This window comes from Arachis ipaensis, chromosome B7, assembly GCF_059453495.1.
Source record: "Arachis ipaensis isolate K30076 ecotype BB chromosome B7, ASM5945349v1, whole genome shotgun sequence".
NCBI lineage: Eukaryota > Viridiplantae > Streptophyta > Magnoliopsida > Fabales > Fabaceae > Arachis > Arachis ipaensis.
Window position 1 is genome coordinate 7,637,737 of NC_142442.1, and position 20,140 is coordinate 7,657,876.

At 33.6% G+C, this 20,140-nt stretch overlaps 3 protein-coding genes across 4 annotated transcripts; 1 reads left to right on the top strand and 2 right to left on the bottom strand.

Annotated features, from left to right (window-relative positions):
- Positions 1–264: 264 nt before the first annotated feature.
- On the bottom strand, positions 265–5,842 carry ATZW10 (centromere/kinetochore protein, putative (ZW10)). Of its 2 annotated transcripts, none has more exons than XM_016311173.3 (14): positions 5,097–5,842; positions 4,616–4,753; positions 4,330–4,488; positions 3,949–4,110; positions 3,389–3,622; positions 3,163–3,312; positions 2,688–2,780; positions 2,359–2,454; positions 1,944–2,072; positions 1,771–1,848; positions 1,458–1,616; positions 1,212–1,356; positions 1,024–1,106; positions 265–612 (listed from the first exon to the last, which is right to left on the bottom strand). In XM_016311173.3, exons 1-14 carry the CDS (start codon positions 5,667–5,669, stop codon positions 529–531), a joined length of 2,283 nt encoding a protein of 760 aa, XP_016166659.1. In that variant the 5' UTR covers positions 5,670–5,842; the 3' UTR covers positions 265–528. The 2 variants fall into 2 exon arrangements, with proteins under 2 accessions (XP_016166659.1, XP_088349387.1); XM_088493261.1 differs by having other exon boundaries at positions 3,389–3,649; positions 5,097–5,838.
- A 6,018-nt stretch (positions 5,843–11,860) lies between these two features.
- On the top strand, positions 11,861–13,842 carry LOC107606700 (Mitochondrial transcription termination factor family protein). Its single transcript, XM_088493262.1, has one exon. It carries the CDS (start codon positions 12,012–12,014, stop codon positions 13,770–13,772), a length of 1,761 nt encoding a protein of 586 aa, XP_088349388.1. The 5' UTR covers positions 11,861–12,011; the 3' UTR covers positions 13,773–13,842.
- A 1,157-nt stretch (positions 13,843–14,999) lies between these two features.
- On the bottom strand, positions 15,000–18,800 carry LOC107609772 (GDSL esterase/lipase At2g04570). Its single transcript, XM_016311794.3, has 3 exons — positions 18,358–18,800; positions 16,042–16,534; positions 15,000–15,435 (listed from the first exon to the last, which is right to left on the bottom strand). Exons 1-3 carry the CDS (start codon positions 18,733–18,735, stop codon positions 15,239–15,241), a joined length of 1,068 nt encoding a protein of 355 aa, XP_016167280.1. The 5' UTR covers positions 18,736–18,800; the 3' UTR covers positions 15,000–15,238.
- Positions 18,801–20,140: the final 1,340 nt, after the last annotated feature.

Below are 20,140 nucleotides of genomic sequence, written 5' to 3' on the forward strand. Positions count from 1 at the left end.
TTGAATTTAATTAAAGAAAAAACTTCTAGCAAATACAAATAAAGAAAGCACAAGTATATATACATCATAAGAGATAAGTATTTTTTGGTGACATAAGAGATAAGTATATATACATATCTAATATACTAAAATCTCAATAAAGGTTGGTATAATTTACTTATATTTTATTACCTTGTGTAAAAGATAAATAAGCTAACTGTTATCAAACCATCTGCATTCATTTAATAAAATAAAGTAATTGCAACATAAAATAAAACCAAATGCTAATGCCAAACCCTTTGATATAGATATTAAAACTGGTTACACTAGAATTCGCTATCTCCAAAATTTCAACCATGAAAGTTTATGTACCTACATCTATAAACATTACATGCAAAAACCTACACAACCAAGTACCTTGTGCTTCCTAATTCTAATGCACTCTCCAGTCTTGAAATTTGGAGGGAGCATCTCTGGAATTCTAATCTTTTAATCCTGTCTATTATTGTTTCTATTTGGTTCTGAATTTTGTGGGAATCAGGATGAATTCTAAAAGTTAGCATTGTGTATCTTCCATAAACAATCTCTTCTTAAAGGTGAGTCTGTAAATATGGCTTTGATGAAATCTTCCACCTACAAAGAGATTACCAACAAAAATGTAAGAAACATAACAAGTTGCGACAACAAATTAAGAAGCTTATATCAAACTTGGTTCCAATATTTTTAGTTCTATAACAATGACTAAGATTGTAAAAGAAACGACAATAGTTATTTCCCTTTCTTTTCTTTTTCTTTCTATTTTTATGGTGAAGCACTGGATAAAAAAAATAGTTGTTTGAGAATTTTATTTCAAGATTGAAAACTTCATCCAGTCTATATTTAGAAATTTCAAAAGTTATATTTAGTTATAAAATTACAAAAAACTCAGATGATTAACCGTTGGAAGGTTCTGTCTTAAATTATGATCATGGCAAAAGTTTCAAAGCATCTAACAAAGGGAATAAAATTTATAGTCGCAAGTGATGAAGTCATTGATCATTATACCTCAGTTATCGTAAAGCCACAAGAGATCAGTTCTTTATTCTCCCAAGATGCTGTAATCGATTTTAAAGGCATATCTAACAATTCTGAGGCACATGAAAGATGAAGAAATTAGTTTTGAAGAGATGAGCTAGTGATAGATAATCAAACATAACTTCTAATCAAATAATTAAGTATATGACGGAACATGCCTGATAGTTTGCGGATTTTACTTAAAGATGGTATAAGGTTATCAAGAGATTCTCCAGAGAACTCGTGCGATTTCTGATCCATGGCGGCCAGGGAGTTGAATAAAGGTGATAGGTTTTCCAGCATTAAATGGATTAGTCTTTGTAGCTGGAAATGTGAGCGGAATTTATTAGACCAACTTCCGAAACATCAATGGCACAATTACAAGCATTACTTCATAAACTCGAGGTATAGAGTATAGACTCTACCTGTAAAGTCTCATCTGCTGCCATGTCATCTAAGAGGAGTATATCTCTTGCAATTCTTGAGAAAACCGACTCTATGACTGTACTCATGCTTTTCCGGTAAGTTGAAGGAAGCAAGAGTGGCTCCCATATGATACGTACTTTCTCCAGGATGAACACAACCTAAACAAGACACCCAGCTTCATGTCATTTATGAAAATTAGATGAAATCAGCTTGTAGCTTGCAAGAATAAGGAATGGAAGAAAAGCAGGAAAAATGAAAAACCTATAGGTTAATAAATGATCATCCACACATTATACTGGCAAGAAAATTTACCTGCTCTATGCTGAATTTAGCTGACTCAAATTCTTTCATCTGATGGGTATTTTGAAATCCATCAGCACCATCTATGGCCTATAAAACAATGTGTAAAAGGCTGTGAGTAAAACATAACTTCATGGATATGAAATATCCCTACAGATGAACAGGGATTGTAACAGAGTCAGTACCTCCTTCAAGTTGTAAATAACACGATGAACTTGTCTCTGCAGTATTCCTTCTGCCAAAAGCTGAAACCTTGGAGCCAAATCAACAAAGACAGCATGCTCTTTCAAGGAGCTTGGAAAGTCTGTTCGATACTGAGACAACAGCATCCAAATGAATAAGCCATGGAAAACCAACCAACCAATATATAAAATACATAAGGTATACATTGCATATCCATATCAACTATTTCATGTGATTTGAAAAACAGAGCCAGTAATGTAAGCAAATATTTCAACCTACTATCAAAATAATCCATGTGAAGACGAAAATCAGGGGGAACAAAAAAATATCCCTTTTGATTAAAAATGTTATGAATTTACTTCATCTTTAGTTAATGTTATGAATTCACTTCACCTTTAGTTATTGAAGTATGTTTACCTCAAATGCAAGACCAAGTATCTCTTGTGAAAGATAAAGACAGTCATTATGCATCAGAACAGCTACTTGATTGATGCCATCTAGCTGCCTCTCTAGCTTCACAAGTCAAAATAGAACTTATTACTGTGAGGCCAAAGCATAAGATGAAATTGAACAGTCAAATACAGTGACAACTGAGAACTCCGAAGTGACACTAACATCATAACCACAATAAGCATATCCGCCAATATATATATATAGTAACATTTGACATTGGACATAAAATTGTTCGTCTTTCATAAAATTCACCCTATAAAGTAACTGATTGAAGAAAACTAGCATGGACTGACCTTGACAGGGACAACAACCTCATAGAGGAGTATAGCATCTCTAGCTGCACGATAAAATTCCAATGCAACTCTTGTAGATGACAGACAAACATCCTGAAAATTAATAATTCATTTATTAATGTGAAACTAATTGTAGGTCAACTAACTGAAAATATTTATATGAATGCAATTTAAGTAACCTTACACTAAAAGTATGATCATACTAATAATTGCATGAAAGATGAATATATTAACAAATCATGCACTTCACCATCTCCTGGTATGTTATCAAATCAAATCATTCAAAGTCTTTGCAATCTAAGTTCAGTACTACAAAATTACTCATTTAAATCTTCCAACATCATGGATTCCACCAGGGAAAAATTGTTATTGGAATTTAGATTTCCTTTCTCCATCATGTCACGCAATGTACTTCCAGCAATATTCTTTTTGAAAAAAAAAATAAAAAAGAAAATACAATTCTTTTTTAGAATACCTGCAGAGTCTGATGAACTAGCTCCATCAATTGTTTGGCTGCTTTGGATACTAAACACCTTTCTGACAAGAAAAGCAAATCAACCACATGGCTGGATGATTGCATAGAAGCTCCATCATTCTTCCCAATGGAACCCTTCCTTGTATACTCCTGTAGCAACACTCTCCATCAATAACTAGAAGATTGAAATAGCAACAGAACAATTCGCCCCAGTCTGGAAACTCACTTGAGGTATGGAAAAGTCACACTCTAGGAGCAGATTTCTAGCCTTTGACATGATCTCGGTCTTTTTCTTGTGTGCAAAGTGAACCTCAACATCATCAGCAAACTTGCTCAGTCTGCTATCATTGTCATCCGATGCGGAGATGAACTTAAGGTCTTTTAAAGCAGATTCAAATTCAATTGTACATTTGACGATTTTCTGAAAGTCGGGAAGTTTTGATGCATCTGTTGGTACAACCTGAAACCAGACACCTAGAGTGACTATCTGCAAGTGTTAAATACTCGCTTACGCCATGGTTCTTAGAAACTGAAAGTGAAACTATCAATGAAATAATTGCCCTAGTTCATAATATAGCCCAAGGATATGGTCAATTCATCAAGTATGATTTCATTGATTGGGATTAATTACTTCTGAGCTTGCATATCAAGAAGTAATAACTAGGTTCAATCCAATTGTCAACTGAAAACAATTAGTATTCAACTCTTAGAATAGTTTCAACTTTCAATGCATGGATACAGTCTCGGTTCAATCAGGATTCATATAAATAGAGCTTACAGGCTAACCTTTGAAAGAAAGCTGGATATTATCAACTCTGCTATCCTTGGCCATGTCGACCTTCCAAAACACCGGATCCAAGAATCATTCTGGAAGCAAATGCTCCTGTAAATGAATTTGATAAACAGCAAAATCCCTGAATAAAGCAATTCCCCAGCAACATCTTCATGCTGAAAATGGAAATCATATATTTAGAAACAAACTAGCAGTGTAATTTACAATGCTTCAATTGAGTCTAGAATAAAACCAAAAGCACACTTACGTAAAGAAACAAAGTAAAAAATACACACACACACACACGCAGGCGCACTTGCGCACAAAAAGACAATAATCATGAAATGGGTAAATCATCAAGTTGATACCAATACTGTGCAGAACATTACATTTACCTTATTATCTGGAGATGGAACTAGCTTCAGTACAGCTGATTCAGGATTCAGTTCCTCTATAAATGAAAGAGGTTGCCCATGTTTTACAAATGGATTCATAACATGCTTGATCATCAAATCAGCAACTTTAGCAAGCCCATACTCTAGAATACCAACTGCCTACAAATTGCCTTAAGTGAGAGGAAGCAATAGCACAAATAGATAAACCTGAGCTTATCAAATTTAAAATTTACATAACCGCAGTAATGAAATTTGCACAAAAATAAAAGGAGATCAATTAACTTACATCCATTGCCTCCAGAACTGTTTGTAGCTGAACCCCAGTCAGATTCTCAACTTGTAAGTGATATCTAACTTCAACTTGATTCAAGTCCTCATCAAATCGCACAGACTTTTCCATTAACTTCAAAAGGACCTCTTGAATCTACAAACCCAAACCGAATTCCTCTAAAACAATCACAAACTAAATAAAAATCACAAATTATCCAAACGTCATTACTATCACAGAAATAATAGGAATTGATTATATGGGTAAACCTAATTACACCTGTACTTAGTCTCTGCTCGGAGCAAAGACATAATGATGAAACAATGCAACACATAACATCCATGAATATTTGTCTCTGCTCATTTTAACATTTTCATGCACCAACACTGATCCATTCACTTCACTCTATCTTCATATGAATTAAAAGATTCTCAGCATCTCTAACCAGTCAAAATAAACATTCAACATGAACGAATCATTAAACGTAATTCTTTTATACCTCATCAAAGCACTGAAACCATTCCTTCCGCAAAAATCCATACACCAATGGCTCTCCATCCTCAACACCACCATTACCATTACCAACATTTCCACTAACCCTAAGCGCCACCTTCAGCTCCTTCAACCCTTCAGCAGCGAAGCCAAACCGTCCATTCCTTAACGCTTCCCTAACACTCTCCAACATCTCATTCGCCGCAAGAATTGTCCTCACCAACCCTAACAGCTCCCTCTTCACCCTCAGCTCCTCCCTCTTCTCCCTAATCTCCGCCACAACCTCGCGCACCTCGGCATCGATCATCTGGTCGGAGATGAGCTTGAGGACTCCGGCGAGGTCGTCGGAGAGAAGCTGGGACTGGGAAACGGCGTCATTGGCCACAGAAAAGAGTGACTCGAAGTTGTCGCGGTGGGAGAGGATGTAGGATTGGACCTTGGATCGGATCTGAAGGGAATGCGATTCTAGTCGCTGGATGAGGAGGCGGAGATCCGGTGCGGAGAGCGGCGTTGTTGGATCGGAGAGGTCGTGCGCCGAGAGGAGATCTCGGACGTTGATCGCGTCGAAGATCGAGTCCATCGGACGGTTGAAAGAGAGGGAGAGGTGGATTGAGGGTGCAGGTAGCTGCAGTTGGATAAAATGGAGGCGTACGGTGGTGATAGTTAACGTGCGCCTTCGTTTGGTGATGTTTGGGGTGAGAGCTAACGTGCGCTCTGGGAGTGACGAGTGATGAGTGATGGATGAGAGTTGAGACTGGTTAACTGAGTTTGGACTTCATGGACTGTAACGTGGGTCGTTGTTCTTGTGTGCCCGACCCGGTCCATAAATGGATCCGGATCTTCAATTGTGATTTCTATTTAAGAGTAAAATGACAATTAAGTCTATGACTATGAGGATATCGCGTTCGGACAATTTAGCCCCTGAAAAAAAAAATAACAAAAAGATCAAGAAAATGAAACGTGGACACGTTATATTTTTCCGTTAATAAAACTAACGGTATTTCTGACGTAAACTGTTAATGTGTTAAGGTGTTCATTAAATATTACAGTGGAATTACTCTGAATAGGGAGACCAAATTAGTCCTTATATGTTGTTTGGATTTAAAATGCTTTAAAATTCTAATTTTTCAAAATCCCCAATTATTCACTCTGAAACCAAACCCTAGTACGACACATAATGAATAGCACTGAAAGTTTCAGAAACACGAGGCGGCAAAAAATGGAAAGGAATGAAAGCAGCGGTAGGAATTGTAAGGGTGACTCAATATATGGAAGAGGTTTCAGCAATAAAATTGCGCCCCAAGTATAACTGTTAGCTATATGCAACAATATACAATTCTGAAACAGTAGATAATCCAGATAGGTTGTTCTTAGGATGCCCAAACTATAAGGTAAGTGTAAATTCGAGCTATTTTTATTATTTGAGTTCTGAGTGTTCCGTTAAATTGAAATTCATAACTGCTATTCATGGTATATTTTTTGGTTGCATTTACAGGACAATTTGCCATATTGCAAATTCTTAAGATGGTTGGATGATGTTGCTGGAGATACGGAGGTTCAAAGTTCTAAGCAGGGAGTGGAGGATAGATTAATTGATTTGAAGGAGAGAATTCTGATATTGGAAATGGATTGTAGAAATAAGGAAACTCCAAGCAAAATTACTGGTAGTAAATTTAGGAATGTTGTGTATTTTATGGCTGGTTTCTTAGTTGAAATAATTGTGAATGTATGGAGCAAAGGTTCTAGATGAATCAAGTTAGATAGTTGAAGCATGAATGTAGTAGTATTTGTAATTGCATTATTATGAATACGATAATGAATAACTATTTTTGAATCATTGTATGATATATGATGGATGTTGGTGTTAATGAATTTGATGTTCACATTGATGAACTGAAAGAAATCAAATAACTATAATGAGCATAAAAGCATTGGAATATTATCTAAACTTCCAAAAGATTGTTCCAGTTACATGGGTTGATCCAAAAAGAGACTAAACACTTGTCTATGTTAGTAATAAAAAAAAACCTACATAACAACTTTATCATAACTGCACAATATATTTTGCCTAATTCAAAACAGTATTTAAGTCCAAAGAAAGTATATCCAAAATAATAATCGATTATAGTCAAATTACTAATCCATTATATCCAAAATACTAAAGTTTCATTCATCGAAGACTTCAACTAAGGCTTAAATCTAGGAGTGGGAATGAAGTGAAACATTCTTGAAGCTATTCCCGAACTTGTTGCAGCCAAAATTTCTGCAGAAATACCATCAGCTGAGCTTGTTGGTTATTGTGGTGGAGGTTGTTCAAGCCTTATAATTGATTGCTTTTTTCTGAATAAGGGTGGATTCAGTGGCCTAGCAATAGAGAATTTTGACTAGACTTAAGTTAGATTTTTTTTTCTTGGGCAATTGTTGTTAAAAGGGGCTTAGTATGGCCTTGAGATTGGGCTAGAAACCTGATTTGGTTCTGGACTGGAGCAGGGGGCCTAAGTTGGGCTTGCGCTTGACCAAGAGGCCTGAACTGGGCTTGGACTTGACCTGGAGGCCTAAATCCTGTGGACCTTCTTGTGTATCATTCTTTGATGAGGACCTAGCTCTTTTTTTTTTTCCTTTCTTAGTTACTGGAGCTCCTTTGCATGTTTTGGAGTAATGGCCAGATTTATCACACTTGGTGCAAGTCACACTGAAACTTCTCCTAATTTATTTGCATTCAGCAGTGGCTCAACATGATCTTTTCTTTTTGCATGTAGCTTTGGACGCCTAATAAGTCTCTTAAGTTTGGGTGGAATAGGTCTTGATCCTTCTGCCCTCTCCGAATATTGCTCACTCGGAACTGATTGAACACAATGTTGATATATAGCATTGAATGAGCCCATTTGCAGCCATGGTGACAATAGTCTTTAGGTCGCTCATTTCTTCAGGCTATAGCAGATATAGCATGCACACATGACATTTCTGACACATACAAGTTAACAACAACAACAAACCAAATCAGAAAATTCAGCTAACAAACTATATTTACAACTACTGTCCAGAAAGCTCTATGGCTAGAAAGTGTTTGATACTACCTGTGAGTTGCCACACATTACATGTGCAGGTGCTCTAGCCCAGATTTATTGACACATTCTTCACATCACACTGAACCTCATATTTGACTCGATCATCATCACCAATCCATTGTGGTTGTCACTTATCGCTAGCCTTCTTTAGCATCTCCATCTTCTTTTGTTGAATGGTGCAATTTTTCTCTTGTACTCACCCAAAAGTCTATTGTGATTTGCCATCCTTCTCATAATATAACATCTGAGTTCTTCACATATAGTCAATACTGGTTTCGCCCTGTAATTCACAGTCCTTGAGTTCCAGACCTCACACATGTTATCGGTCAAATTATCTACCTTAGGTCAGTAGCTAAAGTATGCTTTGACCCACACATCAGGCTCAAACTTAGCCAAATAGGCCCATGCTTTCTCATTTATCTTCTTTAATTTGTCCATACTTGCTTTGAACTCAACTAAAGTTGTGCATATTTGCTTATTTTTGTATTGCTTCAAAAAAAATTTTCAGATGTGCATCACATAGTTTTCTGTAATGTGCATTGGGCATCACTTCTCGAAGTGCAGGAACCAGACCCTAACAAGAAACACATACAATTCAGTACCATAAGCCTAATACACATTCAAACCATGCTAACATGTGAAAAATACATTTAAATTTTTTACCTTTTGTTGGTCAAATATGAAATTCTATCCGTGTGTTTGGACATCTCCCAAATCTTCGAGCAATAGAGTCATAAACCATTTCCATGTTTTCTTGGTCTCTGATGCAACCACAGCATAAGCTACCACACAGAAATGGTTATTTGAATCTTGAGCCACAGCAGATAATAACTGTCCCCATAATAGCCCTTTAGAAAACACCTGTCTAGCCCAATCAATGGGCGACATCCTACCTTGAAACCTTGCTTACATGCATCTAGACAAATATGAAGCCTACAAAAAGTGGAGGAGATTGTGGAATAGGCTCAACTCCTAACAAGACTGTGCTGCCAGAATTACTTCTCAATATTTTAGCCAGGTAATCTCTTAATTTGTCATACTGTTCACTTTCCTTGCAAATTACTAACTCCATTGCCTTCTTAAGTGCCCTTTGCATGTTTTTGTAGTGAATTTGCATGTTATAATTCTGCTTTATGCGTTTCAATGCTTTCTTTTGTGTGAGCTTTGTCTGTATCTGTAATTCATTCTCAAGTTTTTCAGTAAGCCATCTCACATCTATCTGATTGCTTCCAAAGTCCCGATTGCATGTATGCTCGTGACAAAAAGTCTTCATTTGAAAATAATCTTCACTTGAATTTCATGAGCAAAAAATTAAGAAGGGACAATTTTTCTCAGCACACTTGGCTCTTGATCTCAGCTTGTTATTCTTTAGCCATTGTAATTCTCCACCCTGAGCTACTGTCCAGTCCTTTAGTGCCCTCTTGAACTAGTCCAAAGTGTCAAACTTCATACCGATTTCTAGCTTCACTTCTCCAAAGCACCCTCTGAGAAGTCATCAAAACTTGTCCTGTGAACATCATTCTTTGCATCGCTTTCAACAGGAGTGTGCAAGTCTTCTGATTCATAGTCAAAGACTTTCTCATCATCTGACTCCTTGTGAGCACATGTTTTTCCTAAAAAAATCCAACAAAAGGGTCATCCCCAGTCTCTTCAGCATCTTATGCATGTTCATGATGTTCATGATGATCTTCATCCCTATCATCTCCCATTTCAATTGGGGTCTAACTTGAGTAGGAGTTCCCCAAGTGTTTTCTGGTCTGTTGTTGCAGTCTTGAACTTCTCCTCACCTTCTTATACTCCTTCTTCTTTCGAGGTTTAGGGGAATTGCTAGTTACATGAGTCTCTTCGTTAGTAACTTTCTTTCCTTTTGGAGAAGTCACTTTTTTTCCATTTGAAGAACGGTTACTGTCCGCAGCCTTCTTATTTTTTATCACTCTTGCAGGCTCCTCTTCAATATCAGTGTCTGATTCGTCAACACCAGCTGGTGGAAGATTGAACAGCTCATCTTCAGCGCTCTCGTAACCATCATCATCACTGTCATCATCAGAAATAGGAGGATCACTAGCTTCATCACACCCTATAGCATCTTCGCCACCAAGAATATTATGCTCAATATATATATAGAACTCCTCACACTTCTTGTTTTGTATTTTGCGCTCTCTTAAAATATTGATCCCTGAATCTCCAAAAATAGGATGCAAACCGACTTTAAAATTAGCAGCATTCGGATCAAATCACATCATTGCTTTGTAGTCATCGTATCCCAGACTCTTAAACAATTCTTTTAAGTAAAAGAAGTTCATAAGGTCCAGATCCATCTCTGGAAACCTCTCAACTAACCCATCTCGGTAACTCAACTCTCCCCGTTTGTTTCTCACAAATTTTCTCCCATGGTGAAACACAAGAATAGCAAATTCCTCCATTTGTTCAGTACAAACAGAATTATCATTCGAATAAATTGGGACAACAGTTAACTAAAGAATCAGAAACATGTATGTCTTTTTTTATTATGACATAAAGTGATACTAGTCTTTCTGCTAATCATTAGTTTCAACAAATGCATAAATATTTCTAAATGTGGCAAAATATGTCATGCAAACAAGTTGAAAAATATGGGACCACCATTCTTTGCAGAAGACTAAACAATTTGTTTCAACCAACGGGACCACCATGAAAGTAACTGACAAAAGATTACACTAACTGACAAAAGCGTCACCATTTTTTACCTGACTCGAGGATGTCCCTGCTAACACCGATTTTCTTGATGGCGTCTTCTTCCTTACTGGTACGTTGAAGAAGGATCGTCACTTTTGTTACTGCAGAGCCAACATTCTTTGACTCCAGCTTCTCCTTAGGGTTAATAGGTAATAACAGTGGGTAACTGAAGGTTCAGGGTAAAGTGAAACAAATATAAATGAAGAAAAACTAAAAAACGACGTCGTCCCATTGCATATGTGGCAATAACGGACACGTTAGTTCACGTAACGGGGCAGCAAAGTAATTCCGTTCCGTTTTGTCACATGGACTGACGGAAGGATGTAACGTGTCTACGTTTCGTTTCTTGAGGGATCTATTTGTTACTTTTTTTTTTCAGAGGCTAAATTGTCCGAACGCAAAATTCTCAGGGACCTAATTGTCACTTTACTCTTTATTTAACTAAATTCTTTTGTTAATCTTTATAATTTTTTTAAATTTATAATAAAATTTTTATATTTTAAAAAATTTTAATTGAATTTTTATATTAATTTTAAATTTATAATTAAATATTTTAATATTAAATATTATAAAAATATTTTATCTATCTCACAATACTAATGAATATATCTTAAGTCTTTAACATATTCTGTTATGTTAAAATATTTTTTGAAATATTAAACACGTGATCATAAATTTAAAATTGGTATAAAACTTTAATTAAAAATTTTTAAAATATAAAAATTTAATTATAAATTTAATAAAATTATAAAAATTAATAAAATAATTTAATTTTTTTATTTGCCAACAAATTATAATTTGAATGATATAATTTCTTTATCTTTACTTAAATATTTCGGATTGGAGCCTCATTCTTAGGAAATTTTTTTTTTTTGTTTTATTAAACAAACACTTAAACCGGTTGTTTGGATCCGATCCTATTCCTATGTTCTTAGATATGGACCCAATCGTTGGATGTTAAATTACAGTTACACCCTCCCTCCAAAATTTAAATTACAGTTACACCCTCACTCCCCTCTCTCGGTACTCCATAGCCGCTACTTCAGCTTTCAAGTTTCAACTGCAAAATTCAATCTTCTTCAGCTAAATCCGTTTCCAATGCTTCAAATAAAATTTGGGCATTCCTCACATTCACCGAAATGATTCTTCACCTCAATCAAAATCGCTCCTTTCTCTTCGTAAAACCTAAGCTACCACCACCACCATTGCAACCACAAACCCGGTTACGTTTTTCCCTCAAAGCTCGAACCTTTCGAGTTTTTAAGTCCACCCATATCGCTACTTTGAATAACTTCTCTCCTGTTGAGTCTAAACGCGTGCCTCGTCATGTGAAAATTGAAGCTCAGCGTGTTCTTACGGATTACTTGCATTCAACACGTGGCTACAGCTTCTTGGATGCTGAGTATATCAGTAAGAATTGCCCCAACTTTGTTAAATCTTTGATTGCAAATACTTTTGTTGGTGGAAATGATGTCGATGTTGATGTTGATGGTGTTGCTCATTCATTGAGGAAGTTTCTAAGGTACAATCCCATTAACGAGTTTGAACCATTCTTTGAGAGCATAGGGATTAGCCCCTCTGAGTTGCAAGATTTTCTACCTAGTGGCATGTTTTTCTTAGCTGATGATTCTGCTTTGGTTGATAATTTCCATGTTCTGTGTAACTATGGTGTCCCTAGGAACAGGATTGGAGAGATTTATAAGGAAGCAAAAGAGGTATTTGGGTACCCTAAGGGGTTCTTGTTGGAGAAATTTAGAGAGTATGAAGAATTAGGGTTGAGTAAATCATTTATCATCAAGCTTGGTGTTTGTTGCCCTTCAATTTTGGTTTGTGATCATCATGGTGAATTTGTGGTTGTTCTTGATTGGTTAAAGAGAATTGGGATTGAAGATGATTGGATTGTGAGTTACATGTCTTATTCAAGGACATATAGTTGGAAGAAAATGCTTGATGCTATTCAACTTCTTGATGAAGTTGGTTATTCTGAGGAACAAATGCACAATTTGTTCAAGGCAAATCCTAAATTGTTATTGGAAGGTTTTGGGAAGAAGCTACGCTTGTTTTTGGTTAGATCACATAAGTTAGGTGTTAAGGTGAATGTTATGTATTCATATTTTATGGAATATCCTCATATACTATTAAACAAGTGTGCAAAAAATTTGTTGAGAGTGATTGATATTCTGTGTGCTATTGGAATGGAAACAGATGAAATTGCACGAATTTTGTCTAATTACATGCATCTATTCAGCACACATTCCTTCAAAGGTCCGAGAACTGTTATCTCGGAGTTGAAAGTTGAGAAAGCCGAATTACTCCAAGTCATAAAGGACGATCCACTGAAACTTATAAGTATGGCTTCAAGTTCGAAAAAGAAGAGCCCCAAACAGATATCAGTTTATGATCCGCGCAGACATTTAGACAAGATCACTTTCCTGCTGAAACTGGGGTATGCAGAGAACTCCGAGGAGATGGCGAATGCATTAAAAGTGTTCCGAGGGAGAGGTGATCTATTACAGGAGAGGTTTGATTGTTTGGTAGAAGCAGGTTTGGACTATAACAGTGTGATTGGAATGATAAAAAGAGCTCCTACGATTCTGAACCAAAAGAAAGATGTAATTAAAGAGAAGATTCATTTTGCCACAAACATCTTAGGCTATCCCTTAGAAAGCATTGTGGCATTCCCAACATACTTTTGCTATGATTTGGAGAAGATTGCTCAGAGGTTTTCAATGTATGCATGGTTGAAGGAGAGGAAGGTAGTGAATCCTTCCTTAACCTTGAGTACCATAGTTTCATCCAATGATAAACGGTTTGAAAAATATTTTGTAGATGTGCATCCTCAAGGTCCAACCATTTGGAAAAATATAAAGAGGTTATCAAAGAAAAACAAGAACAAGTAGTAACAGCTCCTTATTTTGTATTATTTTCCTTAACATGTTAATTTTTACTAATATATACAAGTCTTACTAACTCCTTTTACCTAAAGGGAAGCCGGGTGCACAAGCATCCCACGTTAATGCAAAGTCCATTAACCTAAAATGCCTTGATATTTTTTCTGTTTGAAAGATAGGAAATACCTCTCAAATGAATAGGGTTTCTGTTTGCTACCCACCATAAGTGATGAAATCAAAAAGGAATATAAGGAAAAAATAAGTTATATAAAATTCAAAAAGGGTACAATCTTTAATATGTTTTTTTGCCAATTAGATGTAAATGAAATGCTCACACCATATGCAAATTCAGTGCCTAAAAGTACATATTGAGATTCTCTGTTGCTGATCCTTGATCAGATTTACTTCTATTATATGCATTGAACTGCAAAATCTTTGATTAGATAATACCATTGAATTGCATGGTAATATGACCTTGCTTGATATAATAACTCTGCAATGCAATCAGAGTTATCAATCAAAACATTGAAACATTTTATATATTCACTCTGCTTTGTATTAATGTTGATTGGGATGATAAACCACATTCAATAATAAAAGACTGTCATAATAACAAATCTTATCAAAAATAGGTTAATAGATTGAGTTGGTTGAGAGTTGAGATATGCAAAGTTCTTTGTCTTGTTCTCCATAATGCACTGAACCAATGCTGTGAAAATTATGGTCCCTAACTGAATTTGTGACTTCTGACATTTCACTTACCTGATATTACTTTAAAGAGTAATGTCTTTAATTATGCAGAATTCTTTGGTGTGAAATTGGTAGCTATAAATTCCTTGAATTGAAAATGGACATTCCTGTTATTGGTTGGTTGGTAGGTGCTGTTTCCTATAACATAATATATGTCCATATAATTTTACAATCATGTAGGTCAGATTCCTAATGGCAGTTACTTTCTTTTCAATCTTTTTTAGGAAACACAGAAATTGGCCTAATTAGTCTAATTAGTTGGGTACATTGCTTGTACTTTTAACACAAATTAGGATGAAATTTTGCCATATATTGACATAGAACCACAGAAGTAGCATTCAATTATATTACTAGAATGAGGAAGTGATATGCTTATTCATCTAACTTTCATTCCCATTTTTAATTAAGAACTTTAATGGTACAATAACAGAGCTGATATGTCATATATGAAAAGAAATATAAATAACTAGAAACAACATGAAGCACTTTTTAATTTTAAGCACATTTCACAGTGAATGTGCTGTATTAACATTATATATTATATATTATACAAATATCTAAACCCAATTATAATCATTCACAAGCCTAACATGGCATGACCTCACATCCCATCAATTCCAACTACAGAGAAGGAAACTAGATGAAGAATAAGGGTTCATAATAAGATCAAATAAAATTTCCCTAGTAAGTAATAAGTGGATATTATTTAATTATAACTATGATAATTATTTTAAGAACTGAGCTAAAACATGCTTAACCACATAATCAGCAACAATGCTATTGGTTCTCTCAGTTGGATGAAAAGCATCCCAGAAGACATATTTGGTGGCATCTGAGCAACTAAACCTGTCTCCTCTGCTGCATGCATATCCCATTTCAAACATTCCAGTCCCACAACATGCCACTGATGTTGATTGAAACCCTACATATAGAGAAAATTATGTTAATTATGGATTTCCAAATCAATACTAGCCAATTTTCCTGTGGTATCAGTAATCTATAATTTTTTAATCGTAAGTAAAATTTGTAACTACCATTATATAATATCAATCAAGTTTCCATTTATGATTAAAATAAAGTCTAGGTATCAGCATATATAGACCAAAATCACAAAAAAGTTTATAACCACCAAAATCATAAATAGTTAATTTTATAAAAATAAAACATTATTTAACCCTAGATCTTTTGTAAAAAATATGCACATATTCTTCATGTGTGTTTGCAAATGCATCAATGAGAACCTAATTTTCTAATGCAATATTATTTTAGAAAATTAAACGCTCCAATTTCAAAAGCCAACACAATAGGATCATAATCTTATAATGTTATTCCATGCTAATGTATTTAAAGCATAGATTTATTTTTAGTATTATGAATTATTTTTTCAAAGTAACAGCGTTGGAGGCACGACCTGGCCAGTTAAAGCCAAGAGCGCATTGCAAAAGGAACGAATCGACCAATGCACACCGGATGGTGGACTGATTCGCTTATACATGTATATATATAGTTGAAAAATAAAGTAGCTTACCAAATGTAGAAGGCTTCTTGATCATATACAACAAGATGTAATAAGGGTTAGAGAAGACCAATCTGATCCCAGGAAGTTCCTTGTTGAGATTAATGGCCAAATTCCTGAGCTTATCATTGAACTCCAATGCAACATTATTGTAACTTGCAACACAATCATTTCCACCAACAATGTTTGTGGTTCTCTCCAATGGCAAGCACCCCATTGGAGGTAACCCACCTAGTGATATCTTCCTAGCACCAGTTGCATAGAGATTTCTGATGAAATTCCCAGCAATTGAAGCAAGAAAGTTTTGGTATTGCTGTGGTGTGTATTCAGATTCTCTGCCACCTGGCATGGTGTAATAGTTTTCTAAGAAATCATTTGTTCCTAGACTCATTATGTATAGTGATTCTGATATGATTTCATGTGCCTTTGTTTCACCAACATATGTGATTAGCTTTTGTTGATATTCCTTGTAGTACTCCAATTGCTTCCATAATGGTATCACAGACTGCATTCAAATTAAAATTTTGGATCATTTTTCTTAAAATTTAAGCAAAAATTGACTTTCTACATTTTATCTATATATACTTATAGTCTTATATTATACTATACAAAGGGGATTGGCCAACTGAAAGAAATTTGGTGTACAACTTTTCTTTTTAAAAGAAAAAATATCTTTTATCATATAAGTATTCATATATTTATATATTTTTACTACTACTTATAACACTTGAATATAACATCTTTTAGTTATTATTTTTTATTTTTTAAAATTTTTTTTAATATATACATAATAAATACATTCAAAACTTCAACTTTGTATATTTTCATAAAAACTTTTGAATAAGTAACTTTAATATGTGTTTTTAGAATGTATATTAGTTAAACCTTTTAAAATTTTTATATTTAATAAATAAAAAATAGATTAATAAGAACATAATAACTATTATAATAAGCTTAGCTTCTTTTTAAAATTATAAATTTAGTGGTTGCTCATTAAAAGTAAAATAATATAAATACAGAAAGGGAGGGAGGGGACCTGACTATATGCCATGGGTGAGGAATTTTTTTGTGTTTTTTTTTTATTATATAAAATAAGAGAAATAATGTATATCTGCAGTTCTGCACATCATTCTGTATTGGACACCATACTTAACACATCACTTTCACATAAATATTTATATCGTCTGATTTAGATATGCACATACATGTGAATCTCCGCTCCATACCTTAACATCACTACATACATTAATAATACTTTTACCATTTCTACATATTTCACGGGTTTCAAAAGCTTTTCCCTAACATTATGAGTGATACCAAAGTTAGTAACTATTAAAAACAAGGAGACAAATTAAAATGTAAAACGTAATTTTAATTTTTAAAAGCATATTAAAATAAGATCTTACGAGAGTTTATTAAAAAATATTGATTGTTATGTATAATGTGTTTAGTATGTAATTTAAGATTGAAATATAAACATATTTAAACAAATATGAAATAAAAAATTTGATTGTTATGTGAATATCTACTTAACATATAAGGTGATTATTCACCTAAACATATTTTATAGTTACAATATAAATATATATTATATTAAGTAATTTAATCAATTATGTCAAATTATTTAATAATTCTTAACTATCATCACTATATGAAAATATTTTTGTAAAAATAGGCTTAACAGAATATTTATATATATAAGCAAATAGTTAAAATTATTCTCGAAATTAGTCCTTAATTTTTTTTAAAATAAATTCGTCCTTCAAAAATATTAAGTTAGTCAGATTAGTTTTTTTTGTCACTTTCGTTGCGAACAGTATCAAAATTTGCTGATGTGGCATATCAAATGATATCATATCACATTGTTCAGACCATACATCTAACAGTCCTAATTAGCTGCTAACATGATAAATTTATGTAATTAGATCAAATCAATTTCAAATTGAGATGAACTTTGAGGCATTAAAATTTTTCAATTTAAAGTTGATTTGATCTAATTTTATAAACTTATCATCTTAGTAGCCAATGAGAATTGTCAGTGTGTGTTTTGATGTCACTTAACGTGTCATATCATATCAGCAAACTCTACATCATAAGTAATGAAAGTGACGAAAGAACTAATGATCAACTTAAAATTTTTTAAGGACAAATGATCATTATTTAAAAAATTTTCAAAGACCAATTCAAAGAACAAATGATCATTTGAAAATAAATTTGATCATTTACTTATATATATATATTATTATTTTTGTCTCAATATTTATGTTACATGATGTTTTTCTAATAAAAAATAAAAAACAGGACATGATCATAATGATGAGAAATTACCAAAACATCAGAGGTTGCATTGTCATAACCAGTGGCAGCAGAAGCAAAAGTGACACCAGTGGCAAAATCAGTAATATTGTACTTAGGATCCAAGTAAGCAGGCACAAATTGTTTGAGTCCAAAAGCCTCAGAAATGAAATCAGTGGGTATTCTTCCATTGCTGAACCTCCCAGTTGCAACCCCACCTTCAAAGTCACGTCCATATGGCTGGAAATTGCTCCTAGCAATTGTTGGAATGAAGTTGTTGTTCCCTGCATCCACTGATGAATCACCAAACACAATTATTGCTGGAACATTTGCAGCAGCACCACCATTACTTGTGATCATCATCATGAAGACTAGAAGGATGAACATTGGAATGTTGTTGTGGAGTTCCATTATTTTTTAGTGTGAATATGATGAATTTGGAGTGAAGTTAGTTATTATTATAAGGTAGGGTGAGGGGTGAATAAGTGAAATAATAAATATATATTAATTGGTTAGGGACTATTAATGGAACCTTTGATCTTTTGAGGTTTGGGTGAAGAAGTTGTTGGCAACCATAATTGCTTAGGCAAGCCCACAGTTCTTTTGGATGGCTCTGGACATTAAAATTAATCTAACCTTCAGTATCTCTTCTATAATTCCGTTAACCACTTTAAATTCTCTCTAAACTTCAATCATATTCTATTTTTCGAAAATTTTTTTAATCTAATTATATTCGTATTCTAAAGTTTAACATCGACCCAACCTAACAAAAATATCAATCAAATATAATATTTAACCATTTTATAGTTTATAAATATTTAATAAAATAAAAAATATAAAATTAAGTTCATATTAAAATTAAAAACAATAAAATTATAATAAATTTTATTTATATAATAAAATTCTGTTTTGTTAATATTCTCTTTATTTGACAAAAAAATTTAATTCATCAACTAAAAAAAATATAATTTGTTTAAAATTTTTAATTCAAAAAGAACTTTTTTAGCCAAAATATTTTTTTAAATAAAATAAAAAATAAACGAATCAGTTTGTTTAATCTGTTATACTAATAATAAACGATTCGGATTAAAAAATTATATATCATGAATAAAGCATATTTAAACGGACCTAACTCATTAGACAAGTCAAACCTAAATGCATAGGTCGAGTTAGTTCGTTTGATAACCCTACACCCGATTTTACTTGCAATTCAACTACTCTATTCTTAATCTGATCTGTTGCAAGTCGAATTGCAACCCTATCCAAACAGTTTGAATTTGACTGAATATCTGCGATAGGATTAATATTGCCAGTCCTATTCTTAATTCATACTTATTTATTTTAGAATGTATTATTAAAAATTCAACTTACTTAGTTTGATTCTATTATATGTCTCACAACTATTAAGAATAAATTTTTTTAGATAATTTATAAATATGAGATATTTTTCCCCTTATAAACTAGTTTTTGAAATTAAATTAGATTTACTCATTTTAATTTTAATATGGTATCATCAGAAGCGAAGGTAAAAGAGGTGTATTTTAGCTAAGGAAATAATTTACCTTAATTAATCTTATATATGTTAGTCTAAGAATATGTTTGTGGGCGATTGGTATCTAATTATTTATATCATTGAGAATATAATTTGATTAAATCCGTCCCGCTCCAAGAATTGTATGTAGTGTCTCTCTTATTTAATAAAGGTAATAGAGGAAATAGATAGGAATCATGCAGATAAAAAATTAATATATGTTTCTAGACATGAGAGACCTTAATAATGGCTTAATTTGTGTCCTCAGGAAGAGTTTTCGTACAA